Below are 26,214 nucleotides of genomic sequence, written 5' to 3' on the forward strand. Positions count from 1 at the left end.
AACTATTCTTACTTCTACATAAGCACCAAAACCTAAGTGGTCACTTAAGGACCTTGTTCCTCATGGACTGTGTCTGTCATGCTGTGTCAGCAATGGTGTTTGGAGGGTTGCTTGCACCTTTGCGGTCTTACTGCCTTCAGGGCTCTGCTGCTGCACTGATCTTTCCAATACAAATCCAACTACATCCCTCTCCTTTACCTGTCTGCCCTGCCAGATTCTGCACTCTCAGAGACTGTTTTTCATCTTGTAACCTAGTGCCAGGTGTCATCTGCTAAACAGAGGAAAAATACCCTCAAAAGCACCCTCCACTCATCACTGGGTCTGCAGTGTCACTGACTAAATTTATTAGATGCATACAGCTCCCATGGTCATTTAAGTAAGAAACAGAACTTAAGACCTTATAGCTATCAATCTTTTATGTGTCATTACAGTATTAGTCTGCTCTCTTCATCTAAATCTTAAACAAAATGTTAGCAAATCTAATGTTGGCAATGTATGAAAAAGATACTCATGCCCAGGTTGATCACATCTATTGCAAGGTTGGGTTAATCTTTGATAATTCATCAAGTTCTACACATACTAACTGTGTATTTTCCTTACACTTTTTTTTTTTTGAGACAGGGTCTCATTCTGTTGCCCATACTGGAGTACCATGGGACAACTGTGGCTCACTGCACCCTCGACCTCCCAGGATCAAGCAATCCTCCCATCTCAGCGTCCTGAGTAGCTGGGACTACAGGCACACACCACCACACCAGGCTTTCTTTTTTTTTTTTTTTTTTTTTTTTTGGTAGAGATGGGGTTTTGCCAAGTTGCTTGAGCTGGTCTTGAACTCCTGGGCTCAAGCGGTCCCTGACCTTGGCCACCCAAAGTGCTGGGAATACAGACATGAACCACCGCACCTGGCCTCAAAAACTTTTTTTAAAGCCATTTTTATAGAAAGGCTACAGTATATTTTCCTCCAAAGTTAAAAAGCACTTTTCTCATGTCTAGGAATGAATATTTAAATGCATTGTTTTTCCAGACTGATGATTTTTAGGACAAACCTGAAGCTAGAAATAGTACTAATACTCAACACCAAGTATATGTATGTGCAGAGGCTTGGGGAGGCATATAGGATTTAAATTTGAAATTTGTTGCTAAACTCACCAAAACAGAATGAATCATGAGACCTGCAGAAGGAATCCTACTCGAGAAATGGTGAACCATCCAAGAGTCAATTAAAAATACCCTAGAATAAAACTAAGTTGTAATCTAGTAGATTACATCTAAGGTGAGAAAAAGTATTAACTTAGACTAGATTGTCTTCATAGTGTCTTGGAAACAGAAAGCCAAATAGCAAGAAAGGGGGTGGGGCTTTTTCACAGGAAGGAGGACAATGTTCTGTGATGTGAGAGAATTATGGTGGTCACTGGAAAAAAAATAGTATTCTTATTGTTAAACAGAAATAGTTTGGAAGCCAGGATGAAATATCTCCTCAGAAAATCCAAATTCCTGTGTTGATTAATATCTTATTCATCACACAACAACTGTTTACCAACTGGGCTGCCAAGATACACACTTTCATGTCATTCTGCTGCTCAAAACCCACCAATGACTTCCTATCTTACTCAAGTCTTATGAGGACCTGTAAGCCCCGCACGATCTGGTCCCTCACTACCTCTTGGACTTCAGTTTCTAAGATGCTCTCAACTGTTCACTCAACTGGAGCCGCACTGGCCCCCTGTTGTTTCTTACACAAGCCAGCTACAGTCTCTCCTGAGAATTTTGTTTGTACTGTTTAGAATTCTCTTCTTCCAGATAATCCTACAGCTTGTTCCTCATACCTTTGCATCTCTGCTCAAATGTCACCTTGCATTAGCAAGGTCTTCTCAACCATGCCCCCTGTGCCCTTAAGACCATTCTCCCAAGTCACTCTCTATATGACCCTTAGCTTTTTTCTCTGTAGTTCTCAATACATCTGATATGTTTACATTGGTTTTTATTTTCTGTCTTATCCCACCAGAATGTAAACTCCACAAAAGCAAGAATTTAGTGAAGTTCACTGCTGTATCCCCAGTGCCTGACACACGGTAGGTATTCAATAAATATTTGTTGAATGAGTGAATAAATAGGACAAGGACTACAAGACATGAAACTTCTAACTTCATCCAGACATATATCCTAGTATACATCAATAAACTAGCTTTTACATTTATATATCCCATATTAAATGTGTCAGTCCCAAAAATCTGATCAACACTAGCTACACAAACAAATTGAATTTCTGAACCTATCAACCTCAAACTCCTGACTTTGTTGATTCCACCAAGATACCATCACTAGATGAGGCCCCAGTTCGGATGGCCAGCCAGGGTCACTCTGACATCACTCTAACTAAAAAAAGAAACTCACCTGTGCAATAATGGAAAGAATGCCAAGGACTGCTATAAACGCTGCAACACTTTCTGGTGAAAATTTCATTATCTAGAAGGGTTTCCAGAAAAGGTAACATTAATGAATACAAATGTATACCAGATAGAAAACCACTGCAGCTACTTGTATATTAACATTAAATGGGCCAGAAAAAAATAAATGTAATTCATTTATAAACAAAGAATTCCTCAGAGGAAATACAACATATCTTAACATACTAAAAATGCCTACTTATCCATGGTGGGTCCCTCAATGTGGATATACTAAATTGGAGATACTTATCAAGAACTCAGAATCATTTTACAAATAAATATTGCAGTATTTTGTGCATTTTACATGTATTGGTTAAAGGCTTGATCTCCGTCTAGTGAGACTAGTGTCAAGGAGGAAAATACTTGTTTTTGCTCTCATTTTGGCTAGCTGCTCTACTTACATATGCTCTAAATCACAAAGAAGCTGGAGCAGGTGAAGGGGTTAAATCATCCCATCAATTCTATAGCCAACAAACTCAAACCACCTATACGGACAGGGAAAACTATCTTTCTCCCTAAGCCAAATATCTTAATATACCAAATACCCCCCCATAAGAAATGCATAAGGAACATCAGCCACACAGAATAGGAGGTAAAGTCTAGTAGACCAAATAATATTCTTTTTATTTATTTATTTATTTATTTAATTTTGAGACGGAGTTTCACTCGTTACCCAGGCTGGAGTGAATGGCGCAATCTTGGCTCACTGCAGCCTCCGCCTCCTGGGTTCAAGTGATTCTCCTGCCTCAGCCTCCCAAGTAGCTGGGATTACAGGTGCCCGCCACTACGCCTGGCTAGTTGTTGTATTTTTAGTAGCCACAGGATTTTGCCATGTTGGCCAGGCTGGTCTTGATCTCCTGACCTCAGCTGATCCACCCACCTTGGCCTACCAAAGTGCTGAGATTACAGGCGTGAGCCACTATACCAAGTCCAATGATATTCATTTTTAAAGGCCACTTCTATTACAGTTCTCTCAAGATTAAATATTTTTATTAAAGCACTAGACAATGAAAGAAAAGTCCACCTTAGTGGAAGAGGACTTTACCTGTCTGAGGTACAAAAAAAAGCTGGAATATTGGCCTGCCTCCGGTAGGTAGGAGAGAAACACTGTAATGCAGATCAGCAGCACTATGGAATCTTGGCCGACTTTTTTTAAGGACTAGAACAAGAAAAAGACTGATTGATATAAGGTTTTCTATCAAAACCACTGAACTATTCTTAAGAACACGCAGAGATTCCTTTTGGCAGTGTACTCATGGACAACTAGTTGTCCTTTTTATTTATTTCATATTCCCCAAACTATTCTGAAAAGTATTTCAAAATGTTAAAAGAAAAACCCAAGATGTTTTCCCTAAAGAAATATCCACAACAAAATATTAATGCTGCACTGAATCATGCACTTTTTTATCAAGGAGAAGGAAAAAGTATAAACTTACCGCAAAAGGGTCAGCTTGTTCCCAGGAAATGGGTGCTCCCCAGGATGCTGGCCGCATTTTCTCAGGCAACGACTCTGGCACAGCAACAAGGATAAAACAAATATCTAGCAAAGCTATTGCTGTAGCTAAGACCACCACCAAGCTGTCCCCATATACTCGTCCAAGATAAGCTCCAATTGCAGGACTGGTGACTAAACTTGCAGCAAATGTTGCTGAAACCTGCAATAAATTAAGGATAGACAGAGATTAGTCAGGCTACCTTTTTTCCTCAACACCACATAACTCCTTTCATAATCTTGATTTATGTCAGGCCTTTTGTTGCACACCCTCCCTTTTCTCTTCCTACCTGTGCCATTTATCTTTTTTTCTTGTGGGGGCAAGAGTGGGGGAACTGGGTCTTGCTCTGTCGTCCAGGCTGGAGTGCAGTGGTGCCATCATGGCTCACTGTAGTCTTGACCTCTCAGGCTCAAGAGATCCTCCTGCCTGAAGATCTCCTGATGGGGCTACAGGCACACACCACCACGCCCAGCTAATTTTGTTTATTTTTTATAGAGGTGGAAGTTGCGCTATGTTGCCTAGGCTAGTCTCGAACTCCTGAGCTCAAGCGATCCTCCCACCTCAGCCTCCCGAAGGGCTGGGAGTACAGGTATGAGACACCAAGCCTGGCCCCACTTTTCTTATACTCTCTCCTTTGGCAGGAAAAGTAAAGAATTAGATTCTTGCCTTAAAAACAGCCTGGACAACATGGAGAAACCCTGTCTGTATCAAAAAAGAAAAAAGAAAAATTAGCTGGGCATGCTGGTGTGCACCTGTAGTCTCAGCTACTTCAGAGGCTGAGGTGGCAGAATTCCTTTGAGCCAGAAAGGCGGAGGTTGCAGTGAGCCATGACAGCACCACTGCATTCCAGCCAGGGTGACAGAGTGAGACCGCATCTCAAAAATAAAATAAAATAAATGACAGCCTCTCAGGACACTGTCTTCAAACTTTCTAAGCCTTGGAGCCCTCTGTTCCAATAAATCCTACTGGCAAATTCATAGGTAAAAGAGATTTTTTTAAGAAGACTGGGTGTGATGGTTCATGCCTGTAATCTCAGCACTTGGGGAGGCCAAGGTGGGAGGACTGCGTGAAGCCAGAAGTTTGTGACCAGCCTGGGCAACATAGCAAGACCCCGCCTCTATTTAAATTTTTTAACTCTTTTAGTTGAGGAAGGGTTGAGAGCCTGGGCACTGTACAAACACCCCTCCTTGACTGCCAGTCATGCTGGTCCTTAGGGGAGGGGTGTCTAATCTTTTGGCTTCCCTGGGCCACGCTGGAAGAACTGTCTTGGGCCACACATAAAATACACTAACGATAGCTGATGAGCTTAAAGAAAAAAAAACTGCATAATGTTTTAAGAAAGTTTATGAATTTCTGTTGGGCTATGTGTGCAGCCTGTGGACCATGGGTTGGACAAGCTTGGTTAAGGGCATCTCCATAAACCCTTAAGTGCTCTCTGTGAAAGGAGTCTAAAATCCACTGCTCTAAGGAAATCCAATTTCACTGTGACTTTTCCAATATTAAAATTAAATGAACGTTTATCTTGATACATACTGAAGGGCTAGCTGAAATAAAGCTTAAAGACTTGGAGGTTCCTATTCTCATGAATATGTTAAGCCCTGGAACAAAACTGAGCTTGGTAATCTTTTTAGTTGGCAGGGTTAGGAAGAATGAAATCACAGATAAATTAAGAACATCTCTAAAACCCTGAGGAAGTCTATTTTTTAAGCCTGGTGAAGATGAAGATTAAAGCTGAAAAGGACACGAGTAGAGCAAACCTGTTAACCGCAGACATTTCTAGCCTACTGGACAACAGCCTACAAATTAGCAGATGTGACAGCAGGAAACACTTCATAAAAATAGCACTCTTAGTCAGGTGAAGTGGCACCTGCCTATAGTCCCAGCTACTCAGGAGGCTGAGGTGGGAGATCACTTGATCCCAAGAGTGAGTCCAGTCTGGGCAACACCCTGTCTGGAAAGGAAAGAGGAAAGGAAAGCAAAGGGAAAAGGAATGGAGAAAGGGGAAAGAAGAGGAGAGGAGAGAAGAGAAGAGGAAAGGAAAGGAGAGGAGGAGAAAGGAAAAGGGGAAAGGGAAGAGAAAAGGGGAAGGAAAGGGTTAAAAAAGGGAAAAGGCTTAAGGAAAAGGGGAAAGGGGAAGGGAAAGGAAAAGGAAAGAAAAAGAAAAAAGAAGGGAAAGGGAAAAGGAAAGGAAAGGGAAAAGGGGAGGGGAAAGGACAGGAAAGGAAAGGGGAAAGGGGAGGGGAAATGACAGGAAAGGAAAGGGGAGGGGAAGGGGGAAGGGAAGGGAAAAGAGAAAAGGAAAGGAAAGGAGAAAGGTGAAAGCGAAAAGGAAAGGGGAAAGTGAAAGTGGAAAGTGGAAAGGGGAGGGGAGGGGAGGGGGAAGGGAAGGGCAAAGGAAAGGAAAGGGGAAGGGAAGGAAAGGAAAAGGACCATATTCTTTCAAAGCATAGAGATTAATGTTGGAATTTTATTCTGTTTCTGTGCCATTTTTGACTTTTGGATGGAGAACTTAAACTTCACAAGAATGCTTACTTGCAACTCTATTGCTTAAGGCAAGCAATTCAATTTTCAAAGGTCAATTATTTGAACAAGTACATAAAATTCTAGTAATTTCAAACATCTAGCTATCAATCAAATGTCCATCAACTGATGAATGGATAAGAATACACTACACAGCAATCAAAAAAAACTACTGGCCAGGTGCAGTGGCTCATGCCTGTAATTCCAGCACTTTGGGAGGCTGAGACAGGCGGATCACTTGAGTTTAGGAGTTTGAGACCATCCTGGGCAACATGGTGAAACTCCATCACTACAAAACATACAAAAATTAGTAGTCCCAGCTACTCGGGAGGCTGAGGTGGAAGGATCACTTGAGGCAGGGAGGTAGAGGGGAGACAGAGGCTGCAGTGAGCTGTAACGGCACCACTGCACTCCAGCCTGGGCAACAGTGAGACCCTGTCTCAAAAAGAGAAAAATTAGCTGGGCATGGTGGATCATGCCTGTGTTCTCAACTGCTTTGGAGGCTGAGACAGAAGGATCGCTTGAGCCCAGGAAGCCAAGGCTTCAGTGAGCCGTGATCATGCCATTGCACTCCAGCCTGGGGGATAGAGCAGGACCCTGTTTCAAAAAAAAAAAAAAAGGAAAAGAGACAAAAATAGAACCTACTGATCTATAGTATCAACATGGATCAATCTCAAAAGATTATGCCAAGTGAAAGAAGTTAGACACAAAAGATGTTTTGTATTATTTAATTTATATGAAGTTTCTAGAAAAGGCAAAACCATGGTGACAGAAGCTAAACTGTTGGTTGCTTGGGGTCACAGGTGGAGCATGGGGATGGACGGCAAACAGGGCTGAGGGAACACTTTGGGCTGATGGAAATGTTCTATAACTGGGTTGTGGTGGTTTTTTAAATGGTATTTAATATATTCACATGTGGGCCAGGTGCCATGGCTCACGCCTGTAATCCCAACACTTTGGGAGGCCGAGGCAGGCGGATCACAGGTCAGGAGTTCAAGACAAGCCTGGCCAATATGGTGAAACCCCGCCTCTACTAAAAATACAAAAATTAGCTGGGCATGGTGGTGGGCATAGCTACTGGGGAGGCTGAGGCAGGAGAATCATTTGAACCCGGGAGGCGGAGGTTGCAGTAAGCCAAGATCACACCTCTGCACTCCAGCCTGGGTGACAGAGCGAGACTCCGTCTCAACAAAAAAAAACTATATATATATACACACACATACATACACACACACACATACATATAAATATATATATTCAAATGTAGTGGTTATTTTGTTATTGCAGCCCTAGGTGTGGTTTCAGAGGGACCCAGATCTCAGCAGGGCTCTGGCACAAGTGTGGGGAAAGGGAAAATGGTTCTCACTGTGAGGGTCACTGAAGACATTTGAGGGCATTTACAGAGATCACATTTGTGACACAGTGAACAAGTCAGTACAGTTGTTTCATGTCATTTCCCTTCTCCTCAATTCTCTCCACTTGGCAGCCATTTCTTTCTGCTCAGAAAAAAGATCACAGGGGTCACCCCGCACCCCCCAACCCCCTTTTTTTGAGACAGGTCTCGCTCTGTGGCTCATGTTGGAGTGCAGTGGTGCGATCACGGCTCACTGCAGCCTCAACCTCTCAGGCCCAAGTGATCCTCTCACCTAAGCCTCCCAGGTAGCTGGGACTACAGGCACACACCACCACACCTGGCTAATTTTTAAAGTTCCTGTATAGATGGGGTCTCACTATGTTGCCCAGGCTAGTCTCAAACTCCTGGGCTCAAACAATCCTCCTGCCTCAGCCTCCCAAAGTGCTGGGATTATAAGCCACTGCACCCGGCCCCTCCAACTTTTTTTTTTAAGAGACAGGGTCTCACTCTGTACCCTAGACTGGAGTATAGTGGCATGATCATAGCTGCAGCCTCAAACTCCTGGCCTCAAGCAATCCCCCTGCCTCGGCCTCCCAAACTGGTGGTATTACAGGCACATGTCACTGTGCCTGGCCACTTCCCCACCTTTTTTCTGCATCCATATTATTTCTAGAAGATTTAAGTGTTTTTTGTTTTGTTTTTTGCCAGAACATGCCTTAATACACAGAACCTCCAGATTGAAAATTGTTAATTTCAAAACTTTGGCTATGGGAAAATAAATTACGTCAAAAAAACCAAACCAACCAACCAACCAACCAACCAACCAACCGACCAACCCCAAATTGGGTTATGGTGGTGTTTGCACAACAGTATAAATTTACTAAAATTCACTGAACTATACTCATAAAAAGGATAAATTTTATGGTATGTAAACTATAGCTTAATTAGACTATTTTTTAAATATCCTGGCTATCATCAGCCTTGTATCATTTAATGTTCCAAGTTTACAACTGAAATCATTAGTTCTTTTCCTTTTCACTTTTTTTTTTTTTTTTAAATAGAGACAAGGTTTCACCATGTTGGCCAGGCTGGTCGTGAACTCCTGATCTCAAGTGATCCGCCTGCCTCAACCTCCCAAAGTGCTGAGATTACAGGTGTGAGCCACTGAACAGGCCAGAAATCATTAGTTCTTTTTCTAACTTTCTCTCTATAGGTGTTTCCTCCCCAAAAATCATATGATTCTTCATTATAACATCCTCTGAATCAGAAATCAGTCCCTTTTAAAACTAATTCAGCCCAACACAATATTCAGTCCTTATTTATCAAAAGGTATTTGTCTCACATTTACCAAAATGCATCACTGTCCTATTTCTGGCTATTCAGTAGTGATCTATTATTGTGCCTATAGTAGTCATTCTATTACTAGGCTTTTTTCCTTTAATTCCTAGATTTGATAGATGACAGATTATACTGCCATAATTTAGTTTACCAAAACAGTGTTCAGGAGTTGGCGACCTACCACTATGTCTCAAATCTGGCTAAGTGTTTCTTACATTTTTAAAGAGTTTATAAACATAAATACACATGCAAAAACAAAAGAATGAGACAGAGACTGTACGTGGCCCACAAAGCCACAAAAAAGGTTTGCTGATCCCTGAGCTAGATGTTAGCCTGTTGTATTTTAGATTAGACATTAAATGAGTAGTGATTTTTTTTAACTCTTGACATACTAAATAATTCTTATTTTTAGGATTCTGTTAAAAAGAACTCTACAAGGTAAAATATACTATAATTTCAATTCTGACATGTGACTTATAAATATCTCCTAAATGAAAAGAAACAAAACTTACATAGCCTCATACTGCAAAAAAATTTTAAATGTAGTCTAATGAATGATTTTATTACAAAATATATTTTATGCAAAAATCTTGTAATGCAAAGGTTTGCACTCCTTATAATATTTATCTTAAAAACAAGGCATTTCTCAGCAGATACAAAAGGTATAGAATAAACATACATACCAGTCCATAAGCCATACTTCTTTCATGCTCTTGGGTTATATCTGCTACGTATGCAAATACCACAGAAAAAGTCACTGCAAAAACCCCAGAAACAGAGATAACAGCAAAGTACCACCTAGGAATGAAAGATAACAAGAAATGGTTAGAGCAATTACCATTGTTTTAATCTTCTTTCATTTTTATAAGTTAATTAAGCGTAAGAGCAGCTCATTTCAGTCAACAGCTTACTAGGATAGTTCATGGATTAACTATTCCATAAATATAAGCCACAGATATTATGAAAACATAGGGCTAGAAGGAGCCCTTCAATAGCAGCTCAGCTACTATACAGGAATACTTAAAATTAGATCATGTATTCAGGCAAATCTTTTGACCAACTGTTGAACTGTTAAGTGATTTTGCTTTTTCTGCCAAAAACAGCAACAAACTAAAGTCTATTATAATCCATCTGTTACTGTTTTTCACCACAACACTAGATAAAAAACAAAATCCAGTAAACAAGACTGAGGAACAAGTTTCTTCATATTTATTTTGAGCCTCTATATAGTAACTAAATGTTTTCCATAAGTTATCTTTAGCTTTTCAAATGCTGGCAAAACAAATAACTCAGTTTCACACAGAAAAAACCTATATGGCAGTATTCAGTGTTCATAAAACTGAGAATAGACAGTTACTATAAACAGTGAACAAAATATTTAAAGAGTAAACTATATTTTGCTATAAATAATTCCAAAATAGCTGGGAATAAGAAGTTTCTATTGTAATACTGATGTTTAGTTTCTGAAAATCACATATAATCATAATGAACTTTCAAAATATCATTCCACCAAGACTATCACTACTAAAATTTTTCTAACACACTGCTTAACACAGCAAATTCTTTGTTCATTCCATGTTCAATTTTTGGTAAGATTTCATGTGCATGAGTGGCCTTCATCAAAGGCTTGGTCTATCAGAGTTGTATCTCATCTACAAGAAGATCCTGCCCCATATAAACCTTTGGGCCTTTGTAGATAACACCATGGAAATAAAGCCCATCCATGATGTAGAACTAACATTAATACTCAGTGGAGTAAAAAGAACATTAGTCAGAATAAATCTATAAATCTACAACCAAATTGGGCTCTGACTTTAGGACAATTATTCCCTTTTTGTTAGCTTTCCTTCCCTTGCCTCCTGAGTGGAAAAAAAAAAAAATACTGATTTTAATCAAGGTGGCCTTGAGTCCAGACTCTTGTAACTAGGAGCAGCATATCCCTGAAATCTGACCAAAGAAATGCAAGCAGAGGTGGGATGGGAATTCTGTAAAGTTTCCTTAAAAGAAGGTGATGTGCTCTTCTTAGCAACTCCTTCCACCTTGCTATCAGTAGTATGACTTGATGGCTGGAGCTCAAGAAGCCACTTTGTTCAGTGAGGTGAGAGAGGAGGATGGAAGAACAGCAAGATAGAAAAAGTCTGCTCCACTGGAACTGCCATACCAGCTCCAGACTGCTCAACTTGCAGACCCTTTTTCACATGAAAAGAGAAATTTGATTTTTAAGCAACTCTTATTTTGGGTTTTGATATATAGCAAAACCTATTCCTAACTAATATAGATAATGACAAATTTTGTGTCTGTTTTTAACATTCTATACAAGAAAAAAAGTTAGCAATCCTATCCAGTCCCCAAAATATTGTTTTGAAATTTGGGTTCTGGAATCCAAAATTAAGTTAGCCAGAAGTCTAGATGCCTCCAACAGTGTCATCTATTTCTAAAATCTTTATGAACTATTACCTACTATATTTTTAGAGGCCTTCTTATCTGTGTGAAAGAATAAATGTATTAGAAAAATAAAATTAAAACCTCATAACCAAGATGGCACAAGTGAAAGAAATAAAGGAACATTAAGAAAACAATAGCTGAAAGTGATATTTAGTTGTTATAATCTAAATGTGCACATACCATGGGCTGATCTTCATTAAAGGAATTGGGGCACATGTGAAAAACACCGTTAGCAGCAAGAAGGATTTTCGGCCCCAAACATCAGAAAGAGCACCAATAAGCGGGGCACTAAGGAATGACAACAAACCCTAAAAAAATTAAATGAAAAAAATGAATACCACACATCTATGAGCATGAACCAAAAATAAATCATTTTACTCCTATAGAAAAATTTTCAACAACTTTGTTTCTAAAGTAAATATATCACAAACTTTTAAATAAACAATTGCTTATCTATATATAAATTTAAAATTTCCCAAGATAGTTTAGAATCATCTGTAGGGCTCCAGGTAGGTATTAAATATGAACTGCTCTAATAAATTCTCAATCACAATAAATCCACAATAGCAATTCCATATGCTAATTACCTGTTTGTGTGTGTGTGTGTATATGTATGTGTGTGTATATATATATATAACATAAAACATATATATATTTATATATATATAAAACAGGCTAATTACCTATTTCGAAAACTTGTTTGTCAAACTGAATCAAGAGTAAAGAATTTGAGCTGGGCACAGTACTTGCACCAATAATCTCAACACTTTGGGAGGTCGAGGGCAGATCACTTAGGTCAGGAGTTCGAGACCAGCCTGGCCAACATGGCAAAACCCTCTCTACTAAAAATACAAAAAATTAGCCGGGTGTGGTGGCACACATCTGTGGTCCCAGCTACTTAGGAGGTTGAGGCAGAAGAATCCCTTGAATCTGGGAGGTAGAGGTTCTCAGCAGTGAGCTGAGATCATGCCACTTGCACTCCAGCCTGGGTGACAGTGCAAGACTCTGCCTCAAAGAAAAAAAAAAAAAAACACGAAAAAGAAAGAGCAAAGAATTCATATAATAACCAACTCTTTACCCTACTGATACAGTTTTATATTGATGGGGGTTTTTTAGTATAGTTTTTTCCTCTTCAATCTGTAGGCTTACAAAATCATTGAGATCTCTGGAATTAAAATGCCAACATAAAAACAGGGAATCTGTTATGATGTGGTTTATTATTATGCATAATTGGCTATATTGTAGTTAGATCATATTTAAAACTCAAGTCTAGAAAGTATTAAGTTATCTCTCAAAATATACTCCATCTAATTATAAAAATTAAGTTATTAATCAGTAAACAAACATATATTCGCATAGTTATATATGTATTTATGTACATCCGTGTGCATGTATGTGTATGTATGTATATATACACATATATATGTATGACTGATCCTACCTTTACTCCTTGAATTAAGCCGTTCATCAGAAATGTATGTTTAGGAAAGGTTTCATGTAATACCTAAAGAATAAAAACCAAAATAAAAATCACATGCTATATTTGTCTTAATAAAATTTCTACATTTACCTTTTTGAACATCCATTCATACTACAATCTGATTTATTTTACATATTCAGATTTGTATGACATGCATATGACCATTAATAACCAAATATTTATATGGTACTTACTGTGTCACAGGGCACTACATTGGACACTTTACATATATTATCTCATTTAATCCCTCATAACAGCCCTATCAGAAAACTGATATGCAGAGGCTAAACATCTTGTCTAAGATTACAGTCAGTAAGTAAATGGCAAAGCTGAAACTGAACCTAAGAGATCAGACTTGAAAGCCTATGTTTTTACTCACTATGCTATGCTGCTTCCCCAAAATAACTGACTTATAATTCTCTTTCAGATGGATATATTATCTAGGATAGGAGATTGGGAAAATTAATAAGTAATTTTTAATTGCCACGAAGTAGATCTAGAAAGATTCTATAAAGAAAAAAAATCCCAACCTATGAAAATGTATAACAAGTTATTCTATCCTTTCCAAGGCTTGTTCTCAAATCATGTGGTATCAATTTTTTGCAGTGGGCAGCAAGAGAACCACTGGAATGCATCAAATGAAAAGGCAATTCCAGGCAATTGGAAAAATAAACAGCAGCTACCATTTTTACAGCCTATATGTACTCTTGTTTAATCCCAACACTGTGAATTAGATAATATTATCACTTTACAGATGAGGCAACTGAGTTCCTGTTTGACTTAGAAACTAATGCTTCTATTATCTAATGCTATCGCTCAGTAATAACAACAGAGAATGGGAATGTGGGTAATAAGAAAGGTAGGGAAGGTCTTCCCTTTAAGAAGAAACATTATGCTAAATATACTTTCTGACATGTTGCAAGAAGAACCTTTAGAAGGATCAGAATTGCTCCCCTTTCTTCAGTTATTCTTCTCCTGCCAATAGCGAGAAATTTAACAAAAATGTGCTCATTGTAAGTAAAAATCAATTTAGAGGCCAGGTGTGGTGGCTCACACCTGTAATCCCAACACTTTGGGAGGAAGAGGCGGATGGATCACCTGAGGTGGGAGTTCAAGACCAGCCTGGCCAACACGTCGAAACCTCATCTCTACTAAAAATACAAAAATTAGCCAGGCATGGTGGCAGGCGCCTGCAATCCAAGCTACTCAGGAGGCTGAGGCAGAAGAATCGCTTAAACCCGGAGGGCGGAGGTTGCAGTGAGCTGAGATCGTGCCACCGCACTCCATCCTCAGCAACAGAGTGATACCCTGTCTTAAAAAAAAAAAAAAAGAAAAAGGAAAAAAAAAGTTGCAGACTGTATGTAAATGAATGGGTTTGACTGTGTTCCAGTAAAATTTTATTTATAAAAATAGTATGTGATCTCCAGGACACTGGACTGGGCAAAGATTTCTTGATAATACTCCACAAGCACAGGCAGCCAAAGCCAAAGTGAGAATGGACAAATGAGATCACATCAAGTTTAAAGCTGCACAGCAAAGCAAACAACAAAGTGAAGAGACAACCCACAGAATAGGAGAAAATATCTGCAAACTATCCATCTGACAAGGGATTAATAACAAAAATGTATAAGGGGCTCAAACAATTCTGTAAGAAAAGAATCTAATAATCTGATTTTTAAAAAACGGGCAAAAGATCTGAATAGACATTTCTCAAAGTGACCAATAGGTATATGAAAAAATGCTCAACCATCACTGATCATCGGAGAAATGCAAATCAAAACTACAGTGAAATATCATCTCACCCCAGTTAAAAACAGCTTTTATCCATAAGATAGGCAAGGATGTGGAGAAAAGGGAACACTCATACACTGTTGGTGGGAATGTAAATTAGTACAATCACTAAGGAAAACAGTTGGAAGGCTCCTCAAAAAACCTAAAAATGGAGCTACCATATGATCCAGCAATCTCACTACTAGGTATATACCCCTCCAAAAAAAGGAAATCAGTATATTGAAGAGATATCTGTACTCCTACATTTACTGCAGCACTATTCCTTTTTTTGTTTGTTTGAGACGGAGTTGCGCTCTTGTCGCCCAGGCTGGAGTGCGATGGTGCAATCTTGGCTCACTGCAACCTCCGCCTCCCGGGTTCAAGCAATTCTCCTGCCTCAGCCTCCTGAGTAGCTGGGATTATGGTGTGCACCACCATGCCTGGCTAATTTTTGTATGCAGCACTATTCTTAATAGCTAAGATTTGGAAGCAACCTAAGTGTCCATCAACAGATGAATGAAAGGATAAAGAAAATGTATTTATACACACAGAAAAAGAATGAGATCCTGTCATTTGCAACAACATGGATGGAACTGGAGGTCATTATGTTAAGTGAAATAAGCCAGGCACAAAAAGAGAAACTTCACATGTTCTCAATTATTTGTGAGAGCTAAAAATTACAACTGAACTCATGGAGACAGAGCAGAATGATGGTTACCAGAGGCCGGGAAGGGTAGTGGGGGAGATGATGGTTAGTGGGCACAAAAAAATAGAATAAATAAGATCTAGTACTTGATAGGCACAACAGGTTGACTACAGCCATCATTTATTCTACATTTTAAAATAACTAAAATTTGGCCGGGCGTGGTGGCTCACGCCTGTAATCCCGGCACCTTGGGAGGCTGAGGCGGGCAGATCACAAGGTCAAGAAATTGAGACCATCCTGGCCAATACGGTGAAACCCCATCTCTACTAAAAATACAAAAATTAGCTGGGTGTGGTGGCAGGTGCCTGTAGTCCCAGCTACTTGCGAGGCTGAGGCAGAAGAATCGCTTGAATCCAGGAAGCAGAGATTGCAGTAAGCTGAGATCGCGCCACTGCACTCCAGCCTGGTGACACAGCAAGACTCCGTCTCAAAAAAAAAAAAAACAAAACAAAACAAAACCTAAAATTGGATTGTTTATAACACAAAGAAAGGATAAATGCTTGAAATGATGGATACCCCATTTACCCTGACGTAATTATTACATACTGTATGCCTGTATCAAAATATCTCATGTAACCCATAAATATATACACCTATGTACCCACAAAAATAAAAAATAAAATATTATTTAAAAATAAAAAAGGAAAAATGGCATGCCCTCTCTAATTGAAAAGAATTACTGGGAGGTCTTTGAGAAACTCCTAGAAGTTCTTTTTAGAGTTCTACTGCATGCATTAACTAAGTAGCTAAGTGATAATTAGGAAAAAGTTCAATTCAACATACTTGTGAAAAGGAATATAAACACACACACACATACACAAAGAGAAAGTTGCCAGAAGCAACTATAAAAAAAAAAAATTGCAAAAAAGATCTAGTCCTCTAGCCATATTTTCCCAGTCCTTGTGCTAAAGGATAAGATTTAAACTCCTTAAACTAGTATCTCAAAACTTTTTACGGGACTCAAATGTATTATGCTTTTCTTTCAATAATCACATAGGGCCTACCGCAAGCCAAATCTTTCTAGGTATGAAGAACAGGTTTGGTGTTAGAAAGAATGAAAAACATTATGAATGTCTATAAGAAGTTTTATACTATGCTAGATCTTATCACTAATGATTCACTTTGCCAAGCTGTATTCCATTCCAATCAATCTGTTCTCTTCACTATTTCTGAAATATTCTATGCTTTCCAATATTCGTATTTTATACACGGCATCCTTTCAATTTTGAATGTTTCTTCCCTTTCTTTATCTGGCCAACCCCCAACCCTTCCAAACTGTTCCTCTGCTACCTAACTTTTTTCTCCAAAGCAATTTCTCCTTTGGGGCCATACAATTTCTAACAAAATTTTAACAGACAAATATAACAAGTAATTCGAATGTTGTAAAGATTTTTGATGTCAGGATCCTTTAGCACTGGTCTTTAGAGGTGAACAGAGAAAATGTAACATTTTTCCAAAAAATTTTATGGATCTTAACTTTTTTTTAACTTTAAAAATGTTGAAAGTAAATAATCCTTAAAATGTTAAACGCTTTGGGGCTGTTTCTGTAGCCAAGGACACGAAACCATCTAGGTAGAAGAGATGCTAGTGGATTTTGAGTGTTCCGTAACATGGACTGTGTACCTAGGAGCTTGAACCATCAAACACTGGCCTATTATTTCCAGAGCCATAGGTCTGTCAAAAGGGTAAAGCCGGCCAGGAACAGTGGCTCACGCCTGTAATCCCAGCGCTTTGGGAGGCCAAGGCGGGAGGATCATTTGAGGTCAGGAGTTTGAGATCACCCTGGCCAACATGGTGAAACCCCATCTCTACTAAAAATACAAAAAATTGGCCAGGGGCGGTGTCTCACGCCTGTAATCCCAGCACTTTGGGAGGCTTACGTGGGTGGATCACAAGGTAAGGAGTTCAAGACCAGCCTCACCAAGATGGTAAAACCCCGCCTCTACTAGAAATAAAAAAATTAGCCAGGCATGGTGGCAGGTGCCTGTAATCCCACATACTTGGGAGGCTGAGGCAGAGAACTGCTTGAACCTGGGAGGTGAAGGTTGCAGTGAGCCGAGATAGTGCCACTGCATTCCAGCCTAGACGACAGAGTGAAACTCTGTCTCAAAAAAAATAATAAAAAAAAAATTAGCTGGGCGTGGTGACATGCACCTGTAATTCCAGCTACTGGGGAGGCTGAGGCAGGAGAATCTCTTGAACCTTGGCAGTGGAGGTTGCAGTGAGCCGAGATCACGCCACTGCACTCCAACCTGGATGCCAGATTAAGACTCCGTCTCAATGGAAAAAAAAAAAAAAAAGGAAAGAAAAAAAAAAAACCGGTAAATCCACTCCTTGGCATTACAGATCCTTATACCTACTGTTATTCTCATCACTTAGCTAATATATTACATAATCAAGCAATAATCACTGATTCTGACTGAACTATCTACTATGACCAACCATATATTCATAAACTCTCAAAAGTGTTAGACTTCAATCTTTAAAAATATTTGTCAGTACAAAATCCTTCTTTTTAGCTAAATCCCCTTGTTGGTAGAGGCTCACCATCTTCCCCTGGGCAGATCTTCCACAAAACACAGCTTTTGTTTTTTGACTGTTCTATGAGGGCTTAAAAGTGAAAGATAATTGCAACACACACAGTTTTTTTTGTCTTAAAATGTCACATTAGTTTTAAAAATTAAGAAATTAAGGCTATCATAAATCCCAAACCAGACATTCAAAATTAATATGTCTAAAACTGGTTATCTGATTAAAAAAATACTTCAAAGAATATCTTTGAAATCTGAAATGCTGAAACAAACTATGATATAACTGTTGAGGGAGGGACAGGGAAATGAAAGATACTGACTTAAAATATAAATTAAATTATGTCTTCATCCTCATTTTCCTTTTAAAATGAATGTTAAAAACTTTGACTCTTATGGCATGCACCATTTATAATCAGTTTCAAAACACATAAAACAGAAATGAAATGTTTAAAGATTAACAGACTTTTAAGAGGATAGCCTTCTTTTACCCAGAAACCCACCTCTTTACACACTTCTCACACACAATGCTGGGGAGGAGTGGGAGGAGTACTGGGGCCCAAAACAAAGACTGCCATCAAAGCCAACAACAAAAAAACAAAATTTGTAAGCAAAAAGCCTTGAAATGAGTAAAACCTTTTTAAAAAGCCCATATTGAATTAATATATTGTTCTTAATTAGTGACATATACTGAATATATAACAGGGTCACTTCTAAAAAGTAGATATGCCAGGCTGGGCATGGTGGCTTATGCCTGTAATCCCAACACTTTGGGAGGCCGAGGCAGGCGGATCACCTGAGGTCAGGAGTTCAAGACCAGCTTGGCCAATGTGGTGAAACCCCATCTCTATTAAAAATACAAAAATTAGCCTGGTATGTTGGCACGTGCCTATAGTCCCAGCTACTCGGGGGGCTGAGGCAGGAGAATTGCTTGAACCTGGGAGGTGGAGGTTGCAGTGAGCCAAGGTTGCACCACTGCACTCCAGCCTGGGCAACAGAGTGAGACTCCATCTCAAAATACATAAACAAACAAAATAAAAAAAAAAAAAGAAAAAGAAAACAAAAATTAAAGATAATAAGAATATATTGGCCAGGCACAGTGGCTCACACCTGTAATCCCAGCACTTTGGGAGGCCAAGGCGGGCGGATCATGAGGTTAAGAGATCAAGACCGTTCTGGTCAACATGGTGAAACCCCATCTCTACTAAAAGTACAAAAATTAGCTGGGCATGGTGGCATGTGCCTGTAGTCCCAGCTACTTGGGAGGCTGAGGCAGGAAAATCACTTGAACCTGGGAGGTGGGGGATGCAGTGAGCCAAGATCGTGCCTCTGCACTCCAGCCTGGCGACAGACAGAGCGAGACTCCGTCTCAAACAAACAAAAAAAAGGAATATATTAAGCACATTAGTCTATGAAAAATGAATAAACAAGCCTTTCTAATTAAGGGGACTCCTTCCTTGTTCTTAAAAAAGATAGCCTCCCTTTGTCCAACTAGGAAAAAAATGTACCAAAATAACACGAAAGATGACATACCTAAAAAAATTTAAACAAGAAGCAAATTTTAAAAATAGCTATACACACTTGAAATACTGATGACAAATTATGGAAACATCACAAAATGCTTTTTTTCACAGCTTGCTAACAGCTCATCCACATTTTGATCACCCTACTTAGCTAGTGGTTGGGCTGCCTGATAACCTCAACTATCTAAAACATGGGTACAAACAAGTTACTACCCGCATTCCCCAAAAGACTGAGCACTGGAGGAGTCAAGGAAGCCTGGGTGCAAATACCAACACTGCAGCTTACCGTCAGAGTAGCAATCAAATTGCTTAACTTTTCTAAGCCCCGGTTTCCTCATCTGTATTATGAGGCTAATATCTCACTGATAAGGTGGTTGTAAGGATTAAAAATGATAATGTATTCAAAGTGGAATACATTAGGACTGTGCCTAACATAGTCCACTTTGAATACATTAAAGGACTGTGCCTAGATCCATCATAATATAAATACACGTGGGCTGTTTACTATTACAAAGCTCAAGTACTTTAAATGGTAGGAGTGATGGTCTACCAGACAGATTTGTATGTTAAACTGACAGATTATAAAAAGCACGCTGGCGCATTAGGAAAGCTAATGTAAAGTCATGAGCCCAAAAAGTTATTACAGCACTTCAGTAACCCTTGACAAAAACAGGTTATTACAATTCAATGAAGTTATGAATGTCATAATCAACTTGCATCATCTGAGGAAGTTCCAAATCATTGTACTTGGATTATGAAGCCAGGAAATGTGTAAATTAATTTTTTAAAGATTTCTATCTGAGATCAGTAAACTAAAAAAAAAAAAACCCTCTGATTTTTTTTATAGCAATACTCATGAACATGCTCTATATATTCAAAATGACTTTTTACTTTTGAGACAGAGTCTCACCCTGTATCCAGGCTGGAGGGCAGTGGTGCAATCTCGGCTCACTGCAACCTCCACTTCCCGGGTTCAAGAGATTCTCCTGCCTCAGCCTCCCAAGCAGCTGGGATTACAGGTGCGTACCACCATGCACAGCTAATTTTTGTATTTTTAGTAGAGACGGGGTTTCACCATGTTGGTCAGGATGGTCTCAATCTCTTGACCTTGTGATCCACCCGCCTTGGCCTCCCAAAGTACTGGGATTACCGGTGTGAGCCACCGCGCCCGGCTGTTTTTTTTTTTCTTTTTTTTTTGAGACAAGGTTTCACTCCCGTCGCCCAGGCTGGAGTGTGGTGGCACGATATCGGATCACTACAACCTCTGCCTCCTGGGCTCAAGTGATTCTCCTGCCTTAGCCTCCCGAGTAGCTGGGACTACAAACATATGCCACCATGCACAACTAATTTTTGCATTTTTTGTAGAGACAAGGTTTTACCATGTTGCCCAGGCTGGTCTCAACTCCAGAGCTCAAGTGATCTGCCCACCCAGCCTCCCAAAATGCTGGGATTACAGGCATAAGCAACTGCTAAACATCAATATTTTATGTATAGATAGCAACAATTACGCAGCTGTCAATAAATATATCAAGAAATATGTACTGTAAATGTTCTTAGGCTAGTTCAATCTACTTACATAATTTTTCTATTAAATAACTTTTTAATAAAAACCTTCATGAAAACATAGTATATTACTTTAAAACTCTATTCCTCTAGGATTTGGTAAACTGTACATTTATCCTAATTACTCCTTTCAAGATGGTATAGATATTTACCATAGATAGTCCTTCCCTCCTTCCATTCCCCTTATCTACACCAATATAAGAAAACTGGCTATCTTCTGAGTTGTTTGGTTGGGCAGGGAGGTCTTTTCTAAAGTTTCAAACCTGGGAGAATTTGGGTAAAATCAGCTTAGATCTATTAAAGAACAGCCCTTCTAGGTACTTAGCCCAAATGAACAGAAACCTGTTTTTGGAAAATACAGCTGCATAAATGAACCTCAAAGTAATTATGCCGAGTCATGCAGGTCACAGACATCATCTTTTCTAAACCCGTCGGTTTAAGAATCTCTTCCATTTTACTCAGAGTAGTGACAGAGCCTCTACTTGAACATGCCCAGTGACAAGTCCAAATTCAAACACCTCCACGCCACCCCCCTCCCAAAAAAAGGTAAGGGAGAGTTAACAGTTGGAAAAGACAACCAGTAAAATACTGGTGAATACTGAACAATACCGGTGGAAGAATTAACCGTGCAAAGGGAAAAGGCCCACATTTTCCTCCAAAACTGAAGAAGAAGAGATTTTGGAGTCAGTGTTAAATAATTTAAAAGATTACTTACCACCAAGGTGGGTGCTGTCAATAGTCCCCAAGCAAAAAACTCCAAAAAGATGACGATAACTGCATGATAGACACTAGGAGAACCTATTCCTTGAGGCTATAAAAAACAAGATTTTTTAAAAAGTTAAAAAAAGTTAACAATACATTCTATAATTATTAACAATAACAACGATGTAATAGTCAACAAATATTAAGATCATATATGTACTGGGCACTGTGTCAAACATCTGTACTCACTGCCTCTGTCTTCAAAGTCAGAGGGACAGACAAGGCAACAACGAAACTCATTAGCATAAGCACAGTATGCAGTTGGAACACACAGAGTCCAAGGGAGCTTGGGAGGTGGGAAATATCAGACTTCCAGGAAGAAGGCTGAAAGGACACAACAGAGTTAGACAGGCGGAGGTAAAGGGTGGAAAAGATGGCTCAGCCTGTACAAAGCTTCCAAGGCTTGAGGCATTATGGGTCTCATATATCGAGTTCAGTACAACCAGTGCATGGGCTGCCCGTTGGGTGTATTGAAAGACGAGCTACAGGTACTCAAAGACCAGCTTCCATGCTAAGGAGTCTATATTTAATTCTGAAGGCCATGGGGAGCCACTAAAAGATATTAAGACTGACACAATCCGATGAAAGTTTTAAGATTATTCTGGCAAAGATGTAACCAAAAAAAAAAAAAACCCATAAATGAAGCAAGTGGCAAAAATATAAACACGATATCAACATGGCTCAAAAGCAGAACAATCCCCAGGGAAAGTATGTAAGAGATTTGGGATTTGATATACATGAGAAAGAAAATACAAAATTAAGTTTATACCGCTGCCAGAGATGTCTTAAGACTCACTTTAGTATTATCACTCTGGTGATTTCCTAAAGGATAAAATGGAGAAGCAAAGCGCATCTAAAAGGAAGCTATTTGAATCAGCTCAAACAAGAAATGAGGGCATAAAACAGTGGCACAGTATGAATGTTGGAGGGGAGGGAACGGATTAAGGATTCGAAATTGGGAGGAGCTTGATAAATAGCAGAAGGGAGAATCAAGAACAACTTCCAAGTGTTTAGCTTGCTTGTCTAGCAGTTAAAGCTGGTGGCTTCCCAGCACTTTCCCCCACGAGGCTCAGATTTACTTCAGGTCCTATCTACAAAACTGCCCTCTTTACTTGAAACATTTGTATTGTCTTTGAGCACTGATTAAAACAATTAGCAGCAAATGTGATATCTGAAACCACCAGAGTAGATGAGATTATCAGGAGTGTCAAGTGTGAAAACAGCAGTGAGCTGAGACAGAACCCCAAGAAGCGCCAACATTTTAAGTAGGAGGCAGAGGAAAATAGTGAAGGTTTTTCTTCTTTGATAAAGAAAAGAGGAAGATAAAAGGAACAGTAAGAAAATATCAGGAGAGTGAAGAGAATACAGTGTCACATATGACAATGGAGCAGTTTCAGGAAGGAGGAGGTGATGACTAGTATCAAATGGAACAAGCATAGTAATATAAGGTCAAAAAATGACCACAGGAGGCCAGGCATGGTGGCTCATGCCTGTAATCTCAACACTTTGGGAGGCCAAGGTGGGCAGATCACTTGAGGTCAAGAGTTCGAGACCAGCCTTACCAACATGGCAAAACCCTGTCTCTACTAAAAATACAAAAATTAGCTGGGCATGGTGGCGTGTGCCTGTAATCCCAGCTACTCAGAAAGGCTGAGGCAGGAGAATCGCTTGAACCTGGGAGGCAGAGGTTGCAGTGAGTTGAGATCCCACCACTGCACCCCAGACTGGGCGACAGAGACTCTGAAAAAAAAAAAAAAATTGGCCACAAATCTGATAAGCTTTAAACCTGTTTTGTCCACCATGTTCACCACCACATATACCCAGCCCCTAGCAGAAAGCTTGGTACAACTTCTCAGGGCTTAAAGCATGCTAATTTTTTAAAAATCAAAGTAGGATATAACATTGTATAGGTAGGGTAATTTCAACTCTGAAAAACAATAAATACTGACCTCAATGTAAATAAAATTTATATTGGGTAATGATTTTAAGTGATATCACATTGTTTACTATGCTATTCTGAATTTTCCATATCTTTTCTAATAAGCATGCTTGCACTTTAGGAGGAAAATGCTTTGTTTATTTAAGAGAAAAATTACCTAAAACTAGCATGGAGAAAAACAAAATAAACTATGGGACAATATCTCTGATGAACATTGATGCAAAAATCCTCAACAAAATACTAGCAAACCTCCTTCAGGAAGGAGGTTTTAAAAAAGATCATTCATCAGCCGGGCGCAGTGGCTCTCACCTGTAATTCCAGCACTTTGGGAGGCCAAAGCGGGTGGATCACCTGAGGTCAGGAGTTCGAGACCAGCCTGACCAACATGAAGAAACCCCGTCTCCACCAAAAATACAAAATTAGCCAGGCGTGGTGGCGCATGCCTGTAATCCCAGCTACTCAGGAAGCTGAGGCAGGAGAATCGCTTGAACGCGGGAGGCGGAAGTTGCAGTGAGCCAGGATTGCGCCATTGCATTCCAGCCTGGGCAACAAGAGCAAAACTCCGTCTCAAAAAAATTAAAAACAAAAAAATCATTCATCATGTTCAAGTGGGATTCATCCAGGTATGCAAGGATAGTCCAACATACATAAATCTATCAAGGTGATACATCATTTCAAAAGAATGAAGGAAAAGAAAATGATCATTTCAATTAATGATGAAAAAGCATTTACTAAAATTCAACACTGCTTCATAAAAACTCTCAAAAATGGTATAGAAGGAACATACCTCAATATGATAAAAGCCATATATGACAGACACAGAGCTATCATGCTGAACAGGGAAAACCTGAAAGCCTTTCCTCAAAGATCTGGAACAAGACAAAGATGCCCACTTTCGCCACTCTTATTCAACAAAGTACTGGAAAGTACCAACTAGAGCAATTAAGCATGAGTAAGAAATAAAAGGCATGCAAATTAGAAAACAGGAAGTCAAAATTGTCCCTCTTTACAGATGACATGACCTTATATAGAGAGAACCCTAAATACTCCACCAAAAAACTATCAGAATGGAAGCAAATTCACTGAAGTTTCAGGATACAAAAATCAGTACCATTTCTATATGCCAACAGCAAATATCTGAAAAAGAAACCAAGAAAATAATCCCACTTACAATAGCTACAGATGAAATACCTAAGAATAAACTTAAAGAAGTGAAAGATGTCTATAGACTATAAAACATTGATGACACGAATTGAAGAGAACACACACACAAATGGGAAGATATTTCATGTTCATAAATTGGAAGAATTAATACTGTTAAAATTTTAATACTACCAAAAGCAATCTACAGATTCAATGCAGTTACTATCAAACTACAAATGACATTCCTCACAGAATTTTTTCTTTTAAATCCTAAAACTTATATGGAACCACAAGAGCCAGAACAGCCAAAGCAATCCTGAGCAAAAAGAACAAGGCTGGAGGCTGGGCACAGTGACTCACGCCTGTAATCCCAGCACTTTGGGAGGCCAAGGCGGGCGGATCACCTGAGGTCAGGAGTTCAAGACCAGCCCGGCCATCAAAGTGAAACCCCGTCTCTACTAAAAATACAAAAATTAGCCAGGCGTGGTGGTGGGACCTGTAATCCCAGTTCCTCGGGAAACTGAGGCAGGAGAATCACTTGAACCAGGGAGGCAGAGGTTGTAGTGAGCCAAGATTGCGCCACTGCACTCCAGCCTAGGCGACAGAGCTAGACTCTGTCTCAAAAAAAAAAAAAACAAAAACAAAAAAAACGAGGCTTGGAGGCATCACATTACTTCACTTCAAATTATACTACAAAGTGATAGTAACCAAAACAGCATAATACTGGTATAAAAACAGATACATAGACAATAGAGCACAATAGAGAACCCAGAAATAAATCCATGCATTTACAGTCAACTCATTTTTGACAACGGCACCAAAGTATACATTGGGAAAAGGATAGTCTCTTAAATGGTGCTAGGAAAAGTGGATATCCATATACAGAAGAATAAAATTATACCCCTACCTCTTGCCATGTACAACAATCAAATCAAAATGGATTAAAGACTTAAATCTAAAACCTGAAACCACAAACGACTAGAAGAAAACATTGGGAATACACTCTAGGACATTAGTCTGAACAGATTTATTTATTTATTTATTTATTTTGAGACAGAGTCTCCGCCTGTCACCCAGGCTGGAGTACACTACTGTACTATGTATGTCGCCTGGGCGACAGAGTGAGACTCTGTCTCAAAAAATAAAAAATAAAAAATAAAATAAAACAAAATAAAAGTGGAATTGGCATGTTCCTAACACAAA

At 39.3% G+C, this 26,214-nt stretch overlaps 2 protein-coding genes across 6 annotated transcripts in view; one reads left to right on the forward strand and one right to left on the reverse strand.

The window, feature by feature from the left end:
* SASS6 (SAS-6 centriolar assembly protein) overlaps positions 1-13,764 on the forward strand; it is a 74,492-nt gene extending 60,728 nt beyond the window's left edge. For 2 of the 3 annotated variants that reach the window (XM_055352889.2, XM_055352900.2), the window contains exons 18-19: positions 2,006-2,072; positions 13,684-13,764. In XM_055352889.2, the coding sequence (XP_055208864.2) occupies positions 2,006-2,035 (30 nt within the window). In that variant the 3' untranslated portion in view covers positions 2,036-2,072; positions 13,684-13,764. Of the gene's footprint in view, positions 1-621; positions 763-2,005; positions 2,073-13,683 lie in introns of those variants that run through there. The other variant, XM_055352879.2, reaches the window with a different exon arrangement.
* The window catches only part of MFSD14A (major facilitator superfamily domain containing 14A), a 45,508-nt gene that overhangs the window by 11,284 nt on the left and 8,010 nt on the right, over positions 1-26,214 (reverse strand). For all 3 annotated transcript variants that reach the window (XM_004026189.4, XM_063696673.1, XM_019035116.3), the window contains 7 exons: positions 21,883-21,978; positions 13,039-13,101; positions 11,778-11,905; positions 9,836-9,950; positions 3,884-4,102; positions 3,493-3,606; positions 2,395-2,466 (listed from right to left, as the gene is read on the reverse strand). In XM_004026189.4, the coding sequence (XP_004026238.1) occupies positions 2,395-2,466; positions 3,493-3,606; positions 3,884-4,102; positions 9,836-9,950; positions 11,778-11,905; positions 13,039-13,101; positions 21,883-21,978 (807 nt within the window). The remainder of the gene's footprint in view (positions 1-2,394; positions 2,467-3,492; positions 3,607-3,883; positions 4,103-9,835; positions 9,951-11,777; positions 11,906-13,038; positions 13,102-21,882; positions 21,979-26,214) is intronic.

This window comes from Gorilla gorilla, chromosome 1 (assembly GCF_029281585.2).
Source record: "Gorilla gorilla gorilla isolate KB3781 chromosome 1, NHGRI_mGorGor1-v2.1_pri, whole genome shotgun sequence".
Classification (NCBI taxonomy): Eukaryota; Metazoa; Chordata; class Mammalia; order Primates; family Hominidae; genus Gorilla; species Gorilla gorilla.